Genomic DNA, 17,942 nt, shown 5'->3' on the forward strand with positions numbered 1-17,942 from the left:
GGAGGTTGCTGTGAGCTGTGATGCCACAGCACTCTACCCAGGGGGATAGCTTGAGGCTCTGTCTCAAAAAAAAAAATAATAAAAGCAAACCGTAGTAACTACCATTGATTGGGAACTTAGTATATGCTAGGCACTTAGCTAAATGCTGAACTTGAACTACTTATTTAATCCTGACAGCTGACAGCATTCCCTTGAAGGTGGTTAAATATCACTCTCATATGCATGCACGTTTTATTCTCTTTACTCACTTATTATCTCTAGTTACAGGCGAAGAAACTGATGTGTAGAGAATTTCACTAACTTAGCTAGGAAGTGGTGGAGTCAGGATTTGAACCCAGGCAGTCTGTTTTCCGAGCTGCCTCTATTAACCACCAGCCACGTGGTCCTGCTCAGATCTGTACTGTGCTGCTTTGGGGTATAAAGCAGAATGGACACACTCCCAGGAATTGTTTCTACATGATTTTTTATTACCTCACTAATAGATGTCTGTTGAATTTTGCTCACAGCTACTTTATGCACTTGGAATTTCAGACACTGTGCAGTAAAACCTTGCCAATTTCCCAGGAGTGAATAAGAGGAGAGCCAGCCTGCTTAAGGGAGAAGTCTGGATTAAAGAGCAAGTCCATAAATTCCATTTCATTATTAATGATTGTACTGCCGCTCAGGTGGTAGCACCTTTCCCTGTTTTCAGATCTGTGCTCACTTTAATACTCAAGGTTGGTAGAGGTAAAACAGATAAGATTATCTTCATCTCTCAGTTGAGAACATTGAGACTTGGCAAAGACACACATAAAGCTATTTGAGAGTGGAGGTAACGGGTAACCAAATATTTCTAGGCAGATGGTAATCCACAGGACCTGTTTGATATATCCATTTAGATTCCTCCCTTCCTTCCTTTCTCTTTTTTTGTGACAGAGTCTCACTCTGTTGCTCTGGGTAGAGTACAGTGGTGTTATAGCTCATAGCAACCTCAAACTCTTGGGCTCAAGTGATCCTGTTCCCTCAGCCTCCCGAGTAGCTGGGACTACAGGCACCTGCCACAACACCCAGCTAATTTTTCTATTTTTAGCAGAGACAATAGAGACGGGGTCTGGCTCTTGCTCAGGCTGATCTTGAACTCGTCAGCTCAAGCAATCCACCTGACTCAGCCTCCCGGAGTGCTAGGATTACAGGTGTGGGCCACTGTGCCTGCCTAAGTATCGTTTCTTATTATCAGTATCCACTGACTTAAAATTCATGGTCTAAAATTCTCCAACGACATTTGTTCTCAAACACCTATTTGCATCTTACTTACATTCTTCATTTTTTTTGAGCAAGTCTTATCAGTAGGGATTCTGTTGCTAGGTAGAATTAATGTGGATTCTGGTTTGGCAGAGACAGACATCATGACTGGGGATTTGAATTAACTCTTGTTCCTCAGAGGGCTAAGTAAGTTTAGCCATCACATGCACCTTGCTTCATGTCTTCTCTTAAAGCTGTGGTGAGGGTCACACTTGATGAGAAATGCGACTGCAAACCTGTTTCCTCTTCGCAGCCTGTACAAGGATTTGATTATGCCAAGCAACACCTGGGCCAGCAAGGGGCCGATGAGGAGGTCATTCCTGTGACTCAGGAAACGGTGGTCCTGCCACTGCCTGTGAGAGATGCCCCTCAGGAAAGAGACATCACGCAGGATGGGAGCACTGTCAAGACAGCCAAGTCCACCGAAACCAGAAAGAGGTAAGCAGGGCTGACTCCCGCCTCTCGGTGTCAGCCAGAGAAGTAACTGATGGCACCCTCTGGTCAATTCCACTGTTCTCTTTAAAAATTCCCCTTCATGCTCATTTTGGATATTGCAAAAGGACCATAAGAATCACAACCCCTGCTTCGTGCGAGCTGCCTTTTGGAAGATTTCATATCACTGATAACCACCACAGCAGGGCCCTTGCTCTTATAATTACTATAACAAATTTGGCACTGATGTCACACATTTTTTACTTATATTAAAAGCAACACCTTTAATTCAGTACAGTTGTATATTATCTGACAATTTCTCAGGAGGGTTTCCAATTTCAGTCAACACTATTCAGTTTTTACTGGAACAGAGCGCTTTGACAGGCTGTGGGAGGACCATAGAAATATATAAGGTTGATTCTTGGCCCCTAGGATCACGTGATGGAGAGAGAAAAAGAGGCCGGGGGGAGGGAGATAATGGGAATACTAAGCCTGATATGTGGGTGCCCACCGTGAAGTCTGAGCAGAGGGCTGTGGGAAAGAGAGGAGCAGAAGCATCATGGATAAAGTTATGTTTTAGCTGAGCCTGAAAGGGTGAATGGAATCTGAATGGGGGGAGAAGACAAAGGTATCCAGTCTCAAAGAGTAGAGAGTGAAAAGGGACAGGCATGTTTTCTAAATACTGAGTGTCCTTGGAGTTAAGAGTGCATAGTGGCTGGGGTCTCGTGAAGAATGAAACCAGATAATAGATTAGAATCATGGAAAGTCTTGACCACCAGGCTAAGGAGCCTGACCTTTATTCTCTAGGCAATGGGAAGCCACTGAAAGTTCTGTAGGAAGGCACAGATGTCCAGCCTATGTGTTAGAAGGACCACTCTGGTGGCACTGTGGATGAGAGATGGGAGAGGTTAGGTTACAGGCCAAAGACTCATTACGAGGACTTTGCAATACCCTTGTAAAGAGGTAATGAACCCCCGGTAGGCCCTGTTGGCTGACCACACCAACACCATTGCTAAGCCCCTTCTTCCTTGCCTGCGACCACTATGAAAGTTGGAAAAGCTGCTTCCTCCTTGCTGCCTTCCTTCTTTCCCTCCCTTTATCTAATAGATACTTACTGATCATTTGCTGTTTACTAGGCACTGGTCTTACTGTAGCGAACAGAACAAAGCTCCTCCTCTTCCATGGGGAGAAATAGACAATCAACAAATAGAGAAATAAAGTCTGCCTATTTCTAGGTCTGGTGGTGATGAGTACGGGACCAGAAGAAAAGCAAAGCACAGTCAAGGATTAGAGAGATGAGCATAGTGCTGTTTTAGAGAGGAAGCCGGAGAAGCCCTCTCTGATAAAGAGACATCTGAGACATACCTTGCTGAAATGAGGTGGAGCCCTGGGATCGTTTGTGGGAGGAATGTTCCAGGCTGATGGAACAGTGTGTGCAGTGCCTAGAGGAGGGAATTTCCGGATGTATTTAAAGAAGAGCAGAAAGGCCAAGGAGGGCTGGCCTGAACCAGGGAGGAAGGGCAGCTGATGAGTGAGAGAAGTTGCCTGAGGCTGATCATGTTGAGCTTTACAGTCCAAAGTCAGCACTGGGAATTGTTTTGTGAATAAGGATCAGATCTCACTGGAAGGTTTTGAGAAGAGTAATGACATGATGTGACTGGCCTCTGTGTGGCAGATAGACTGCAGGAATGCAGAGGAGAATCAGGGGCCCTGTCGGGAGGCTACTGCAATCATTGAGGGGGAAGAGGGTGGTGTGGACTACAGCTTGGTGGTGGGAGAAGAGGCTGGAGTTTAGAGACATGTTGAAGGAAGAGCTGACAAGATTTGCTGATAGAGTGTTGTGAAGTTGCAGAAATAGAGAGAGAGAGAAATATAGAGAGGAGAGCATTTGCCATTTATTGTGTTGGGAAAGGCTCGGGGAGGAGGAGTTTATTAGGGGATGATCAATACTTTGGCCGTGAGCATGTGAAGTTTGAGATGCCTGTTAGATGTCCAAGTGGGTGTGTTGACAACTCAGTTAACCAAATGAGTCTCCAGTTTGGAATTTGGAGCAGAGGGTCAGGGTGGGGATGTGAAGGTGGGAGTTGTCAGTGTTCTGCTGGGAGACAGAAGGGAACCCTCAGGGAGGGTATAGATAGAGAAGAGATCCAAGAACTGAACCCTGGGACATTTTAATAATGAAAGGTCCAAAAGGTGAGGAAGAATCAACAAAGGTAACTGAATAGGTCAGGAAGAAGGGCATGAGGAGAACAAAGAGAGGGTAGAATCCAAGAAGCCGAGAGAAGGAAGTAGTTTGAGGAGAAAGGCAGGATTATCTGTGTCAAATGCACAGATTTTGTCTTGAACTCAAGGAACAAAGATATGTCTTTTCTTCTGGGAGCTCTTGGTACAGAGGAACATAGGATTGGATTTCAGCTTGTGTAGGAAAGAAGGCTGGGGCATGTGGATTAGTTACTTATTCCTCCTTAACAAACCACTCCAAAGCTTAATAGCTTAAAATAACAGCCGTTTATTTAGCCCATGATTTTGGTGGGTCAGCAGTTTGGGCTGAATTCAGCTGGTGGTTCTGGTCGGAACTCGGTGTGGCTGGTCTCAGCTGGGCTTGCTCATGTGTCTGCAGTCAGGTGACAGGTCAGCTGGGCTGACTTGATGACGCTAGCTTTGTCTGGAATGGCCTAACCATGTGGGCTCCCCTCCTCCAGCCAGGCCAGCCCTGGTTTACTCACTGGGCGGTCCCAGGATTCCAAGGGCAGCAAGAAAAATAGCTCCAAAGTGAAAACATTGTTCAAGTCCATGGTTTGAAATGGTCATGTCAGTTTGCAACTGTCCCATGGGCCAAAGTCACATGGCCAAGTCCAGAGTCATTGTAGGAAAGGATTACCAAAAGGCTGGTTATGGAGGTGAGGACAAATTGGGTTCATTACTGCAATGGGGTCCCCAGAATGGGGGAAGCCTGAACAGAACAGGGTTGGAATGTACAGAGAAGCAATAAACGACTTATCTGGGCTGACTTGTATTTTCTGCATCAATGGTTCTCATTGTGATCTTTGCCAAATACAATAAAGGCATATTAACAACTCGTTATCACCTATCCAGAGGACACTGAAAATAAATAAATAGAATTATTAATATTGGGATATGAACATGGCACTCACAGGAAGGATAAAAATTCTTTTCTAGTCATTCTAGTCAAGTAATTTGTGTAATGTTGTCTTTACAAACATTTTTTAGAATAAGCATTTCTTTTTTTTTTTTTTTTTTGCCGGGGCTGGGTTTGAACCCGTCACCTCTGGCATATGGGGCCTGCGCCCTACTCCTTTGAGCCACAGGCGCTGTCCGAGAATAAGCAGTTCTTCTTGGATAAGCAAGCAATCTACTTTTGCTAATCAGACTCAATTACTTGCTCCCAAATTATATTAAGAACTATTAGCTTATCCCATAGAACTACTCAGTTCATATGTATGTGTGTGTGTGTGTTAGTTTATGAAACAAGCACAGATAAAGAAGATAATGTCTATATTCCTGAAGGATTTCTACATTTGTGTCATAATTATACCATAAACACATAATTTTACTAAGACAGGCATTCTTAAACTATGGCTCGCAGGCCACATGCAGCCCACCTAGGACATTTATTAAGCCTGCCAGGTGTTTTTGCCCTCACTGCCTGTCCTGCTTAGCAGCTGACTTGTCCTGGGGCCTGCAGTCCGGCCCTCCAACCATCTGAGGGACAGTGAACTGGCCCCCTGCTTAAAAAGTTTGAGGACCCCTGTACTAAGGGCTAGCTATATCGTTGCCAAAGTTATGGAAGAAACCTCACCTCCATTCAAGTCCAGCTGACCATGGGATCCTGATCATTTGGGAAAATGTTAAAACACCAGACCTGATCTTACGTTTCTGGCTTCCCGTCTTACCACATCAGTTTCCTCGTCCCTGCTATTCCAGACTGCCTGCCCTCTCAGAATGGGTCTGTTAGATGATCCAGTGATTTGGCACTTGTTGATCCATCAATTTTTAAAAATCATTTTAAAAGTGAAATCTGAGGGTTCAGTGACTTCCAGGAAGCCAGGTGGGTATTGAGTCCTTTCCCTCCAGTCTAGGGTCTTGTTCTGCTATTTTTCTGGTGTGTGATTGGAATTGATGGGGCAGGGTAGAAAATAGGCCTCATAGGGGTAGAAAAAGCACTTATATGTAGTGATTAGTGGTAATTATTCGGCAGTTGACTAATCCCCACCCGAGACTGTTCTTTCGGGCTCGGTGTCTGCCCACATCCTCAGATGGGGACTATTGAGTTCAATAGCCTAAAACTGCAGCCTCACAGGTGACTTTTTCTTGCTTTCAGAACCTCTTTTGTTACTTGTGTGTGTGGCCATACACACACACACACACACACACACACACACACAATCTCACTCTCTGTTTTGAGTTGACAACTCCGTAAGTCTATAAACTAATGGAGAATTAGGTTTTCTCTATGGAAATTTGCTCATTGACACCTTTCCTTAGAGTGGCAGGAATAGCCAGAAAACTGTTTCAGGATCAAGTGAGGGACAAGGTATGAAAATGCTATAAAAACCAGTAGGTAGTTTGTGAATGTAAAATAGATTACAGAAAGCCTTGACTTTTCCTTTATTTCTGGACCTAAATGAAAGCCTTTTTGTCCCTATAAAGCTAGTTGGGAGAGTAGGTGTCATGAACCACAAGATTCTGAAAACAACGGGGTCATGTGCCTTCTGTGTGTGTGTGTGTGTGTGTGTGTGTATTTGCACACCCAGCACTCAGCCGTCAGATAGCTGCCGGGTAAATAAATAACATCCTCTCCATAAATTAATGGTTTATCTTTGTTTTCCCAGACCACATTCTTTGTATTACTAGCTTTACAGGGTGTTAAAAGGTATTATGGTAAAAAAGATTTGTGCCAAATAAATTTGGAAATGCTGAATTAAATTAACCCAGATGAGTCTCTTACTGACAGAACTGATTAAAGCCTTTGATATGCTAATGTACATTAGGAATCTGCAAAGAAGGAATATAGTAAACATTTCCCAAATTTATACGTGTCTGTGCAACTTTTGCGAGGAACTTCTTACTTGGCTCTAGTGTTCGTAAGACGCTCTTGGTAGATACAGCCCAGAGATAGCCCAATGTTCATTTTTCATGGCTTTTAGGGTGCCGAAGTTAACAGGCTGAGAATTCTAAATTCCCAGGGCAAGGAGGAAGAAAGGAGGAGGGTGAGGAGGAAGAGGAGCACCCTCAAGGATCCCCAGCTTCCCCTGGAGAACTATATCATTACAGCCAGTCTTCAGTTGCAGGGGCCAGACCCCATTATTTTCTAAATTTGGACATTGCTCATAGCAGAACAAGAGGTCCCTAGAAGTCTGCCTCCTGATCATGCCCCACCAAAGGGAGGCAGTCAGTCTTTCTGCTTAGTCTGCCCACAGGCTGGTACAATCTAAGGTCCCAGGGAACCCCAGCAGAGGCTCTCAAAAGCTTGTTCCCCCCCCCCCAGAGTTCCAGAAGATGAGAGTCCCATCCTGAGGAAGGGGAAGAAGGCCCCTTCCTGACCTGCCCTGTATGAAGGGCTCCTTGTAGGAGACAATGAAGGGAAGGTGTTCTAGGATATGAGAAGGGGAATCCTGGCTTCCACAGCAGATTTGCCTCTTGGCAGCTCTGTCCTGGACAGCCTACTGCACGTCTGTGAGCTTCACATTCCTCGCTTGCTAAATGAGGCTGGCAGTCATTAAATCAGTCATTCATTGTAGCGAGCCATTATCAGTTCCGAACACTCAGCACCGTCCTTGGTGTGTAGTCCGTGCTCCTGACGGGGAGGTCCTGGAGAGCATGGGGTGGTGTCTTAGCATCTCTGCGCTCCTGGATACCTGGCATGATGCCTGGCACAGGAGGTGCACAAAACGTATTTCCTGAATGGGCAAATAACTCTAATCAGTTGTTTCAAAGTATAAGTGGTTACTAGTTGTCACAGTTCAAGAGTGTGTGTGTGGGGGGTGGGGGGAGATTGTCAGAAGGAAGACCCCAACGGCAGGCAACTTAATCTTTAGTTGTCCAGGTGTGTGTGGTAAAGAGAATAGCCAAAAAGAACCATGTGATTCTGCAACACTATCCAGAGCTCTGTGTGTTAAAGAGAGGGCACGCTGCACAAATGCCATCACCACCGTTTCCATAGTCACAGGGCTAATGGAACAGAGATGGGCACTGAGGGCCACACTCACCAGCTTCCCTATGCAGCTGAGCCCTGGAAAATGCACTTTAGAACAACCCGCTGCTTAACCCACACTGTAGCATGGGTGCTTTTTTTTTCTTTTCCTGTATTATTTCCTCTTTATTGATCAAACTGGAATGAAGGGCTACAGATATAAACTGTGCAAATAAAATAACCTTGAGAGGCGGTGGCTGCTCTAGTCGAAACTTACCGTCTCCCCTGTTGCTATGGTTACCTCCAGCAGGTCGCCCAGTGAGAATGGCTCTGTCATCAGCAACGAATCAGGGAAGCCCAGCTCAGGGAGACGCTCACCCCAGAATGTAATGGCACAGCAGAAAGTGACAAAGGAGGAGGCAAGGAAGAGAAATGGTGAGAAGCCTTCCCGCCAAGAACCACCCTCAGCCCCTCCCACGCGTGTCTGCGCACACAGGCGTGCACACACTCCAGTGTATTCGCCCCACGGGTCTGTTCTGCACCCCTGGGATTATCACCTTATTCCCATCTCTGAATTGTTCTTATCCCACCTCCTCTGCCCCTTATTCTTACGGCATTGTGCAATTCATTAGGGAAAACACTTTGCAAAATGAACCGATGTTTGTGTAGAGATTTTCCTGAGTCTTGGGCGAGTCAAGGTGATTTCTAGCATCAGGTGCACTAAGGCGGCTGGTCTCTGAAATACTGGTCATCTTGGAGACTTCCCTTATTTTTTTGGACCTGACTTCCCTGATTAGTTTCAGAGGTTCAGTCTATACCAGTGAGTCCAGACATTGCAAATCCATCTCTCCTAGGAAAAAAAAAAACAACAACTAATCTGCCAAAAAAAAAAAAAAATCAACCTTATGTTTCTGTCTTAATTCTGCGGAGAAACTTAACTATTTAGTTTCTTTCTCACGCAGATCTTTCCCCTCCTCTGAGGTGTCGGGGTTTATTTGTAAGTGATGGCACCCTCTGTTTGCCACTGTCAACCTCTTTGCTCAGCCTCCCTCTCCTGACGCACCTCTGCTCTGACCCTTATTTTCACTTGATCATTCTGAGTTTTGTGCTGGCTTATTGATGGTTTTCACATCAGGGAAAATTCCTTTTGGATTTTACAAGGTTGTGGGTGGAGCCTTCCAGAAGTGCCAGGTGATAAGCTAAGCACTCTGGCACTCTGCTCAGCTATGCCTCCCTCTTAAAGGAATTTGTGTAGTTCAGGGACTTTCTCTTGAAGCGAGTGCCAGAATATTTCTGTGTTTTCAAATGTCACTTGCTTATGGTTTTCTCACTGAAAAAAGAAAGAGAAGGGGAAAAAAAGGAATAATGACAGAATGGATTTGTATTCTGCAGGGAGAATGTGGTCCCTGTTCCCATTTTCCAGCTGTTATATAAAGCCCTCATTTAAATTGAACCTATTTGGTTCTTGAATTTTTGCTCCCCTTGAATTCTGCATGTCCCGCATCACAGACACTGTGCTTTCCATCTCAGAATTAGGTGTGGCCTGCAGGATTTTCCTGGAATACCTGTACCCACCTGGGATCACTAGGAATCCTGCCATCAGCTCCCTGCCAAGTGAACCCAGGAGTCAAAGTTGCTCTAGAACTTGAGAAGGGACCTTGAATTCAGTAATTTTCTTCTCTTTCTTCCCAGGGTCAGGTGCTAAGAGAGATGGGTAGAGGGAGTGAGGTGATAGCAGAGACAGTGGACAAGAAGCCTTAGGGGAAGGTTGTTTTAACTAAGTACTGCCACCTGACTGAGAGGGTACACCCGCCCCCCCAGCTCTGCCTCCTCCCTCCCCTTCTCCCCTGCTCTCCTTTCCTTCCTTCCTATATATACTTCCTGGAAATGTATAAAGTCAAGTCAAGGACCACCCACTCCCCCAGATGCCCCAACTCGCCCACCCGCATCCTCAAAGGAGCCTGAATAACTCTGTGTGTCTTTCTCTGACCTTTTCACTATGCATATGGTGACACACATGTATCTTTGTTTTTAGCCATACTGCTTTGTTTTATAATCAATGCATACATTGTCCTGTGCTCTTTTTCTTGGTTAAAAATGTGCAAACTCCTCTGTCAGTCCACACACATTTAACAAAGTGATGACTTTCCCTTCCCTTGTATTTAGTCTGTGGAAGAAGAGCGAACTAGGCCGGTTCCTGACCCCTCATCCCCTAGCCCCCAACCCCTGGCTGGTAAAACTCTGGCCCTCTCTAAATGTCTCTGCTGACCATGGCTGTTCTTGTTTGTCTGTCCTCTCTGCCTGCCTCCTCATTCTGGGTAGGTCACTTTGATTATTTAAACATAAGCTTCTGAAGTCACAGATAAGTACATGAATAAAACGCAATTACTGTCCCAGGTTGAGGCTTGTACTTGTTTGTTTTATTAAAGAGCCATCCTTCCCAGGTTTTGAGTACAGGTTTCATTGTACTTCATTCTTGCCAAAGGTAATCTCATCACATTTGCAGGGTTGGTCACTTCTGTTTCATCATAGTTTTCTATTCAGTGAGATTTAGGTTTGAAATCTCCAGTAGAAATGACAGGGCCAACTTGTTTCATGTATAACTCAACAAATGCAACAGAATTCTAGGAGAGACCTTCCTTGAAACCTATGCATGTCTTTTTTTTTTTTTTTAAGAGACAGGATTTTTGCTCTCCACCCAGCTAGAGTGCAGTGGCACAATCGTAGCTCGCTGTAGCCTGGAACTCGGGCTCAAGTGATCCTCCTACCTCAGCCTCCTGAGTAGCTAGGACTATAGGTATGCCACCATGCCTGGCTAATTTTTAATTCTAATTTTTTTTTTCCTTGTAGAGAAGGTGTCTCACTAGGTGAGACACCTAGTCTCACCTAGGTGAGTGTTGCCTAGGCTGGTGTCAAACTCCTGACCTTAAACAGGCCTCCCACCTGAGCCTCCCAAAGTGCTGGGATCATAGATGTGAGCCACCACACCCAATGGCTTATCCTTTTTGATCAGAGGGCTCCATTTTATCATACTACTGGGTTAGAGTTAACCAATAAAATCAAGGGTGAATTTTATGGGTTTGGAAGGTAATGTTTATGGGTTTGGAATGGTAATGTTCTGGGCTGTTATTCTAAAAGTGTTCTTGTTTTCTACCATGTTCACTGCACCTGCAGCTTCTCATATTTCTTTTTTGTGAAAATAAGAAACTCTAAGAGGAAAATGCTATCCTTCTAGCATCATGGCTAGCACAGGCCCTTGTAGCTAAAGAGCCTCATCAGCCGTCATGGCCATAGGGCCGTTGGAGAGTCTGTTTCATGATGATGCTTAGATGTAAGTGAGAAAGGCAGATGTGAGCACTAGGATTTTGAAAGCAAATACAACTTGGTGCTTTCTCAGCCAAGTAGAGACATTTGAACTTCTGAGCCAAACTCAGGGTCACCTTCAAAAATACACAGAATGAAGATAGAGTTCGTGTGCAATTTAAAATAGTTTAACATAGTAAACTGCACACAAACTTTATGAACACCCTGTATTTTCTGGGAAGAAGTTAAAAGTTCAGGAGTAGATAGAGCGTAATACTTGTGTTTACATTTTGAGTCATTCAGGAGCAAACAACCTCATTAAGCCCTCTGAGTGGGCCCTCTGCCTCCTTCTTTTATGTCACTGAAAAGGTTCACTGTTGGGCTCCAAATCTATCAGACTTTGCCTCCTAATGGTCATGGGGGCAGGTGAAATGGGGGAGGACAAGATTAAAGACTGCAAAGGATAAATTACCACTTTTTAAGCCAGGGCTCTTAGGGTTTAAGGCATACAAGAAGATTTTTCAGAACTATCATCTAAAAAACAGAGTTTCAATTTTTAATCTTTCTTTGCCTTCCAACAAAATGAAGACTTGTTTTCATCTAATAAATAACAACGTATGGTAGCAGTGCCAGTTGTAGATTATTTGTCTACAACGTGACATTTTTAGAAAGCACATGTGTTGTTTGAGAGCATTTTCTGCCTCAAATGGGGGGGGGAACCTCCTCATGCCACTTCAGACTTGAAGAAATGAAATCACTCTTTCCAGCCTAATTCACTAAAATAAAAACCAATGATGCAAACAAAGCACAACCAGATATGATGCAGGTGTTGAGTGGCACTGTCTGATATACGGTGGTATTCTGGGACACTTCCATGGTTTAACGTTGGCCCTCTCCTTGACTATCCTCCCAGGAGACTAATTATGCATTAAAAATCCCTGTGAACCTGCCATGTTCACACAACATTTTAATGCATTAATATTTAATGTAATGGGCATTTAATGCATTTTTCTGTAAAGTCTTTTCTGGAGGGAGGATAACTAATTATTTTTCTCTTAAGAAAACCTAGAAGCATTGTCCTGCAAATCTGAATATGACCTATTTAAAAGCTAGGATGAAAAAGAACTGTGGCTTGTTCAATGTCAAATGTATCATTTCCCTGCCCTATGATAGCTATGGTGCCTACCTTACCTTGTCCACGGGGTGAGAGGTGTGGGTGTCACAACCCAGAAACAATAAAAAAGCTAAACACTATAGCTTCATCCTCTGAACAGTTTAGTAATAGCTCGCCTTTAACTTCTACAGGGTTACCTGTCCTGCAGGAACTAACAGCATCTTCTCCCAGGCAGGAAATTTAAGTCATTTACTCCTTCACTCAACAAATCCTTATGGAAGGCCAACTTCCATAGACGCTGTTAAAGGCAATAAGCATCAGCCTTAAGAAAGATGCACAAGACTGGAGCTTCTATTCCAGTGGCAGGGGCGAGGGCAGACTGAAATCAGTAAAGCAAACCAGCTGTGGTAGGTGCTGTAAAGACAATATAACGGAGTGATGGGAGGGCTACTTTAGCTGGAACTTGAAAAGTGGGAAAGAACTAGACTTGTAAAGACCTGGGGTAAGAGCCTAGAGAACAACTAATGCAAAACTCAACAGGTGGGCACAAGCCCGATGTGTTCAAAGAGGCCACTGTGGCTGGAGCTGAATGGATGAGGAGGAAGAGGATGTGAGTTCAGTGAGGTGGCTGGCACCAGAAAGGACCAGACCTGGTAGGGAAGAGTTTGGCGTTATTCTGAGAGACATGCAGCTTTCAGAGGGTTCTGATCAGAGAAGCAATGTGGTCTGGTTGCCTTTAGAAAGATGATTCATCTGGCTTCCGGCAGAAAATGTATTTTAGGGGTAGGAAACAATTTCGGGAAGCCCAGAAACAGGAGGTTTTTTGGCTGGTCTATAAGTTTTTTATTGCCACGTAACATATTACCCCAATACTTAGCAAACCTACAATGACATCTACATATTTTATTTCATATAACGTCTGTAGGTCAGGAATCTAGAAGTGACTTAGCTGGGTGATTCTTGCTCAAGGACCCTCATGGAGTCACAGTCAAGATGTTGGCCTGGGCTGTAGTCATCCAAAGTCCTAACTGGGCCTTACAAGACGATCACTATGTGGCTGGTGGAAGGAAGCCTCAGTTCCTCGCACACAGACCTTCCCATAAGACTGCTTGAGCATGTCCATGTTACATGGCAGCTGGCTTTTCCTAAAGGAAGGGATCCAAGGGAGAGCAAGGTGGAGCCATAATGCTTTTTTACAACCAAGCCTTGGAAATAGCACACTATTGTTTGTGTAATTTCTTATTGGTTACACAGATTCATACCTATTCATTGTAGGTATGAGTATCGGGGGGGTGAGGATTATTGGGAGCCATTGTGGAGGCTGGCAGTCATAGATGGCTTTTATAGCAGTTGTCCAGGTGGGAGATAATGGTGGCCAGGCAAGCACTGCCCAGCAAAACTGCACTCTAAAAATAGGTGTGTATCTGGTAACACATCTAAATAGAGATTTTTCCTCTGTCATTAGCTGCTTGGTGGCCTGCTATTTGCAAATCAGCCCACAGAACTGAAAAAAAAAAAAAAATTCCAATTACAACCCATTGTCAGATTCTGAAGTATTTTAGCCACATTGTAAACGAACAAGTTAACTTGGCATAACTGTGATTATGATAAGTGACACAGTGATACAAACTATGTGTTTCTCAATAATTTAAATAATATCACAGCCTCTTGCACAGACAGGGGGAAAGATGAATATACTCCTGTTACATTCATATTTCATGTAACACCTACTTTGCTCCTAAATTGTCTACTAGTTCAGTCGTTTGAACAGGCTTGATTCATCTCTTGCTGAGCCTCACTCAGTAAGCTGTCATTCTTCCAGTTCCTTCATGGGAATATGCTTTAAGAACAAGCAAATCAGCCAGTTACCACAAGTCCTAGAACTTCTACTGTCAGCTTAGTTATGGAAGCTGAAGGCAAACTAGTGTCTTTGAGCAACTGCGAAGGAATTATCTGTCAGAGGGGAGAATCGATTCAACAGAGCGTAGGTAGAAATCATTCTATTTAATTAGGGAAGTCGTCTGCAGCTTTAAATGAGTTTCTCTAGTAGTAATGTTATAGCTTTCTTTTGTTTTAGACAAATGAAAGAAACCACAACCCAAATCATTGTAAAACCAGCCTTCAGAAGGAAAAAGAAAGCACCAGCAGGGAGATTGGGGCCAGTTGACCAAGGAAGACTTGTTACCCTCGCATTGGGTAAAAATTGGTAGCTTGGGTGGCGGAGACTAAATAAATGCCGTTATTCTGATGACCGTCAGATTTTAAGAATAGTGACAAGATTTGGCCAAATTCACTTCTCTCATTTCCATCTGAAACAGAGAGAAAAAAAGTTACTTTTTAAGTTTTTAAAAATGTTTTGTCATTTTGAAAGATTGGTTTTTACTGTTTGAATACAAACCTTTAAAGTCTTTATTCCTACCCATTGATAAGGCGATGGAGGGATAAATAGTTTTTTTCATCTTAAATTTAAAGGAAAATTACAGCAGCGGTGAGCCCTGGCACAGAACAGGTGCTGTTGTTTCTGAGTCATTTTGAGTAAAGTCATGTCCTCAGGCTGTGAGCCTCATGTAAATTTTCCCACGGTCGTGCAGCTCCCTACATCATGAAGTCTGTGTGTTTATATTGTGTTTCAGTGCCAGCGAGTGATGAAGAGGAAGGAGCAGTTCTTTTCGACAACTCTGGCAAGGCAGCTGCTGAGCCATTTGACACATCTTCTGGGTCTGTGCAGCTAATCGCCATAAAACCCACAGCCCTCCCTGTGGTGCCCCCCTCCACGGACAGGAGCCAGGAGTCGTCAACTGTCCTCAACGGTGAGGTGAGCGCCCGAGGACCAGAGCAGGAGAGGGTCCAGCCTGCCCTCAGGGAACTCGGACTAAGGAGCAACTCCAAATGCTGGGTGATTGGGTGTGGTCATCTAGGGTCCTATAGGCCATTTTTACCACTGCCTGTGCCAGGCGTCCGTGGGATGAATCAGGACACAAGCCATCCAAAATGAGTTTATTGCATGTTTTCAGAGCATTTCTACCTTTATTAGAACACCCAGAGAGAACTTTTTTTAAAAACTGTGGTCATTAGGGCAGCACCTGTGGCTCAGTGAGTAGGGCGCCAGCCCCATATACCGAGGGTGGTGGGTTCGAACCCAGCCCCGGCCATATTGCAACAACAACAACAAAAATATAGCCGGGCATTGTGGCAGGCACCTATAGTCCCAGCTACTTGGGAGGCTGAGGCAAGAGAATTAATCACCTAATCCAAGGGCTGGAAGTTGCTGTGAGCTATGTCGCCACAGCACTCTACCGAGGGCACCAAACTCAGACTCTATCTCTTAAAAAACCTGGTTATGAAGAGAAACATCAGAAGTTCTACTCCCTGGCCTCTCTCACACACACTTCTGCCTTTTTTGAGAACACTGCTAAGCTGTTCATTACAGGAAGCTGGTTGTAGTGGAAATGGGAGGGGGCTTGAATTGAGAGGGAAGCGGAGAAGATACTGTCATATGGACAGGGACAAGGCCCACTGTATAGGCTTTGAAATGACATTTGTCCCTTGGAGCCATCTTAAAACAACGTATTGGCTGTTTCCAGGAGAGTATTAATGGACATCATGATATCAACTCACTTTCCTGAGAGTCTGAGCAAAACTTAGAACATTCACTAGAGTATGGTGATTTCATCAAAAAAAAAAAAAAACTAGATGGATAGGCAGTTTAAAAGGAGAACAGGAAGTCAGGTAAAGATTATCTGCCTTTTCTCCATCTTCTGCAGCAGAATGGGTTGAAAACGTTTAGGAACCTAGGCTGGACACAGCGGCTCAACGCCTGTGATCCTAGCACACTGGGAGGCCGAGGCAGGTGGATTGCTTGAGCTCAGGAGTTTCAGACCAGCCTGAGCAAGGGTGAGAGCCTGTCTCTTCTAAAAATAAAAAAATAAATAAAATAAATAAAACTAGCTGGGTGTGATGGCACATGCCTGTAATCCTAGCTACTCAGGAGGCTGAGGCAAGAGGATCACTAAAGCCTAAAGTTTGAGGTTGCTGTGAGCTATGATGCTGCCATGGCACTCAACCCAAGGTGACAGAGTTAAGACTCTGTCCAAAAAAAAAAAAAAAAGGAAAGAAAAGAAAATGTGAACCTTTAAGAAGATGCATAGGGAATCCATATGTGAATATTTACACCTATGCTCCAGTGTGCACACACACACACACACTCTTATGTTTGTCTCTGTTGCTGTCACGGTGATTATTCATTTTATTTTTTATACCCTGCTGTTGTTACCTGCAACAAAGAGGAGATTTTCAGAGTTTTTAAGTCTTTTTCTCAGTGTTCCTTAAGGAACATGCCACAGCCCTGTACACCTGGGCGTTGTAATTGCACAATGGCAACTTGTCTTTATTCCACCATCCGGGCCACTTAAAAAAGCATTTACAAGCCTGACTCAGGAAGGTCTTCTTGTTTTCTGGGCTGAAAGACTTAGTTGGCCCAGAGATGTGATGGGTTAGGGTTTATCAGTTCTTTTAAAATAACTGATTGTAAACTTCCAGAGCAGTTCTATTCCAAGCTTCTCAGGTTTTAGACCAAAAAACTGCAGTCCAGGCAGTCAAGTGGCTTGGTCAAAGTTACACTGCAAGTTAATCGTGATAGCCATGCGGTTCAGATCTCTTGACTCCCCAGCTACTGCTCCTTCCTTCTCTTTGACTTGCTAAAGCTCATCAGTGAAAAGTAGCATTGTACTTAAAAGACGATGCACTCTTAAGCCGTGCCACAGGGGTTTAAATCTCAACTCTTCCACTTACTATCTGAGTGACCTTAGGTAGGATCATTCATTTCTCTGTACCTTAGTATCTCCACCCATAAAATGGGACTGCCATGAGGGTTAAATTGGTTAATATATATATATAAAACACTTAGAACAGTGCATAGCAGATGGTAAAAGCCTTTAATAGTAGTAATTACTATTATCACTTAGCCAGTGAGGAAGGATTAATTGATCATGTACTTTATGTCCCTTGGCTGTGTAATTTGAGAATCTGGATGTCTTCCCAAAGCCAGTCATGGCCACGGGATCTTTTTGGAGCAGAATTCTGCCACCAGACATGCAAGCCCAGTGATTAGAGGCCTTTGAGGTTGACAGTAATACACTGATAACTGCTCTTGATTAGGACCCACTGCCCAGCTATGGGCCCATGTGCTGGCCACCATGCCTGGATCTTTCCATCCCAGCTTAATGATGTGAATGTCATAGAGACAGATTGCAAATCAAGGGTACATTCAGCTTACTACTCCCTTTCCGCCCAGGCCCATCGTTGTGTCACAAGAGAACAAATGGGCATTTTCCTTGTCCAGAAATGGACGGTAGTTAAAGGAATGGACCTTTTTGGCATCAGGATTAAAAGAGAGCCCTCAACTGTTCTCTGTAATTTGCTGCCTTGAGGAGCTTGGTACAGATTGTTTTATAATTTTCTTCCTTCTTTTCTTATGGGTGGCTGGTGTAAACGAAGGACGCCAAACTCCAAAGCCTTAAACTTTCCTTTTGAATTGCAGAAAGTTCCTTTAAAAATTACTTTTAAGGGCTCGGCGCCTATAGCTCAACCGGCTAAGGCGCCAGCCACGTACACCTAAGGTGGCGGGTTCGAATCCCCAGCCCGGACCCGCCAAACAAC

General features: G+C 44.2%; 1 protein-coding gene across 1 annotated transcript in view; it reads left to right on the plus strand.

The window, feature by feature from the left end:
* Window positions 1-17,942, plus strand: part of KIAA1549L (KIAA1549 like) — a 280,933-nt gene that overhangs the window by 212,533 nt on the left and 50,458 nt on the right. Inside the window, exons 12-14 of the mRNA XM_023510070.1 lie at window positions 1,535-1,719; window positions 8,175-8,302; window positions 14,918-15,099. Of these exons, the coding sequence (XP_023365838.1) occupies window positions 1,535-1,719; window positions 8,175-8,302; window positions 14,918-15,099 (495 nt within the window). The remainder of the gene's footprint in view (window positions 1-1,534; window positions 1,720-8,174; window positions 8,303-14,917; window positions 15,100-17,942) is intronic.

This window comes from Otolemur garnettii, unplaced genomic scaffold (assembly GCF_000181295.1).
Source record: "Otolemur garnettii isolate 467f Iridium unplaced genomic scaffold, OtoGar3 scaffold00001, whole genome shotgun sequence".
NCBI classification, from domain to species: Eukaryota; Metazoa; Chordata; class Mammalia; order Primates; family Galagidae; genus Otolemur; species Otolemur garnettii.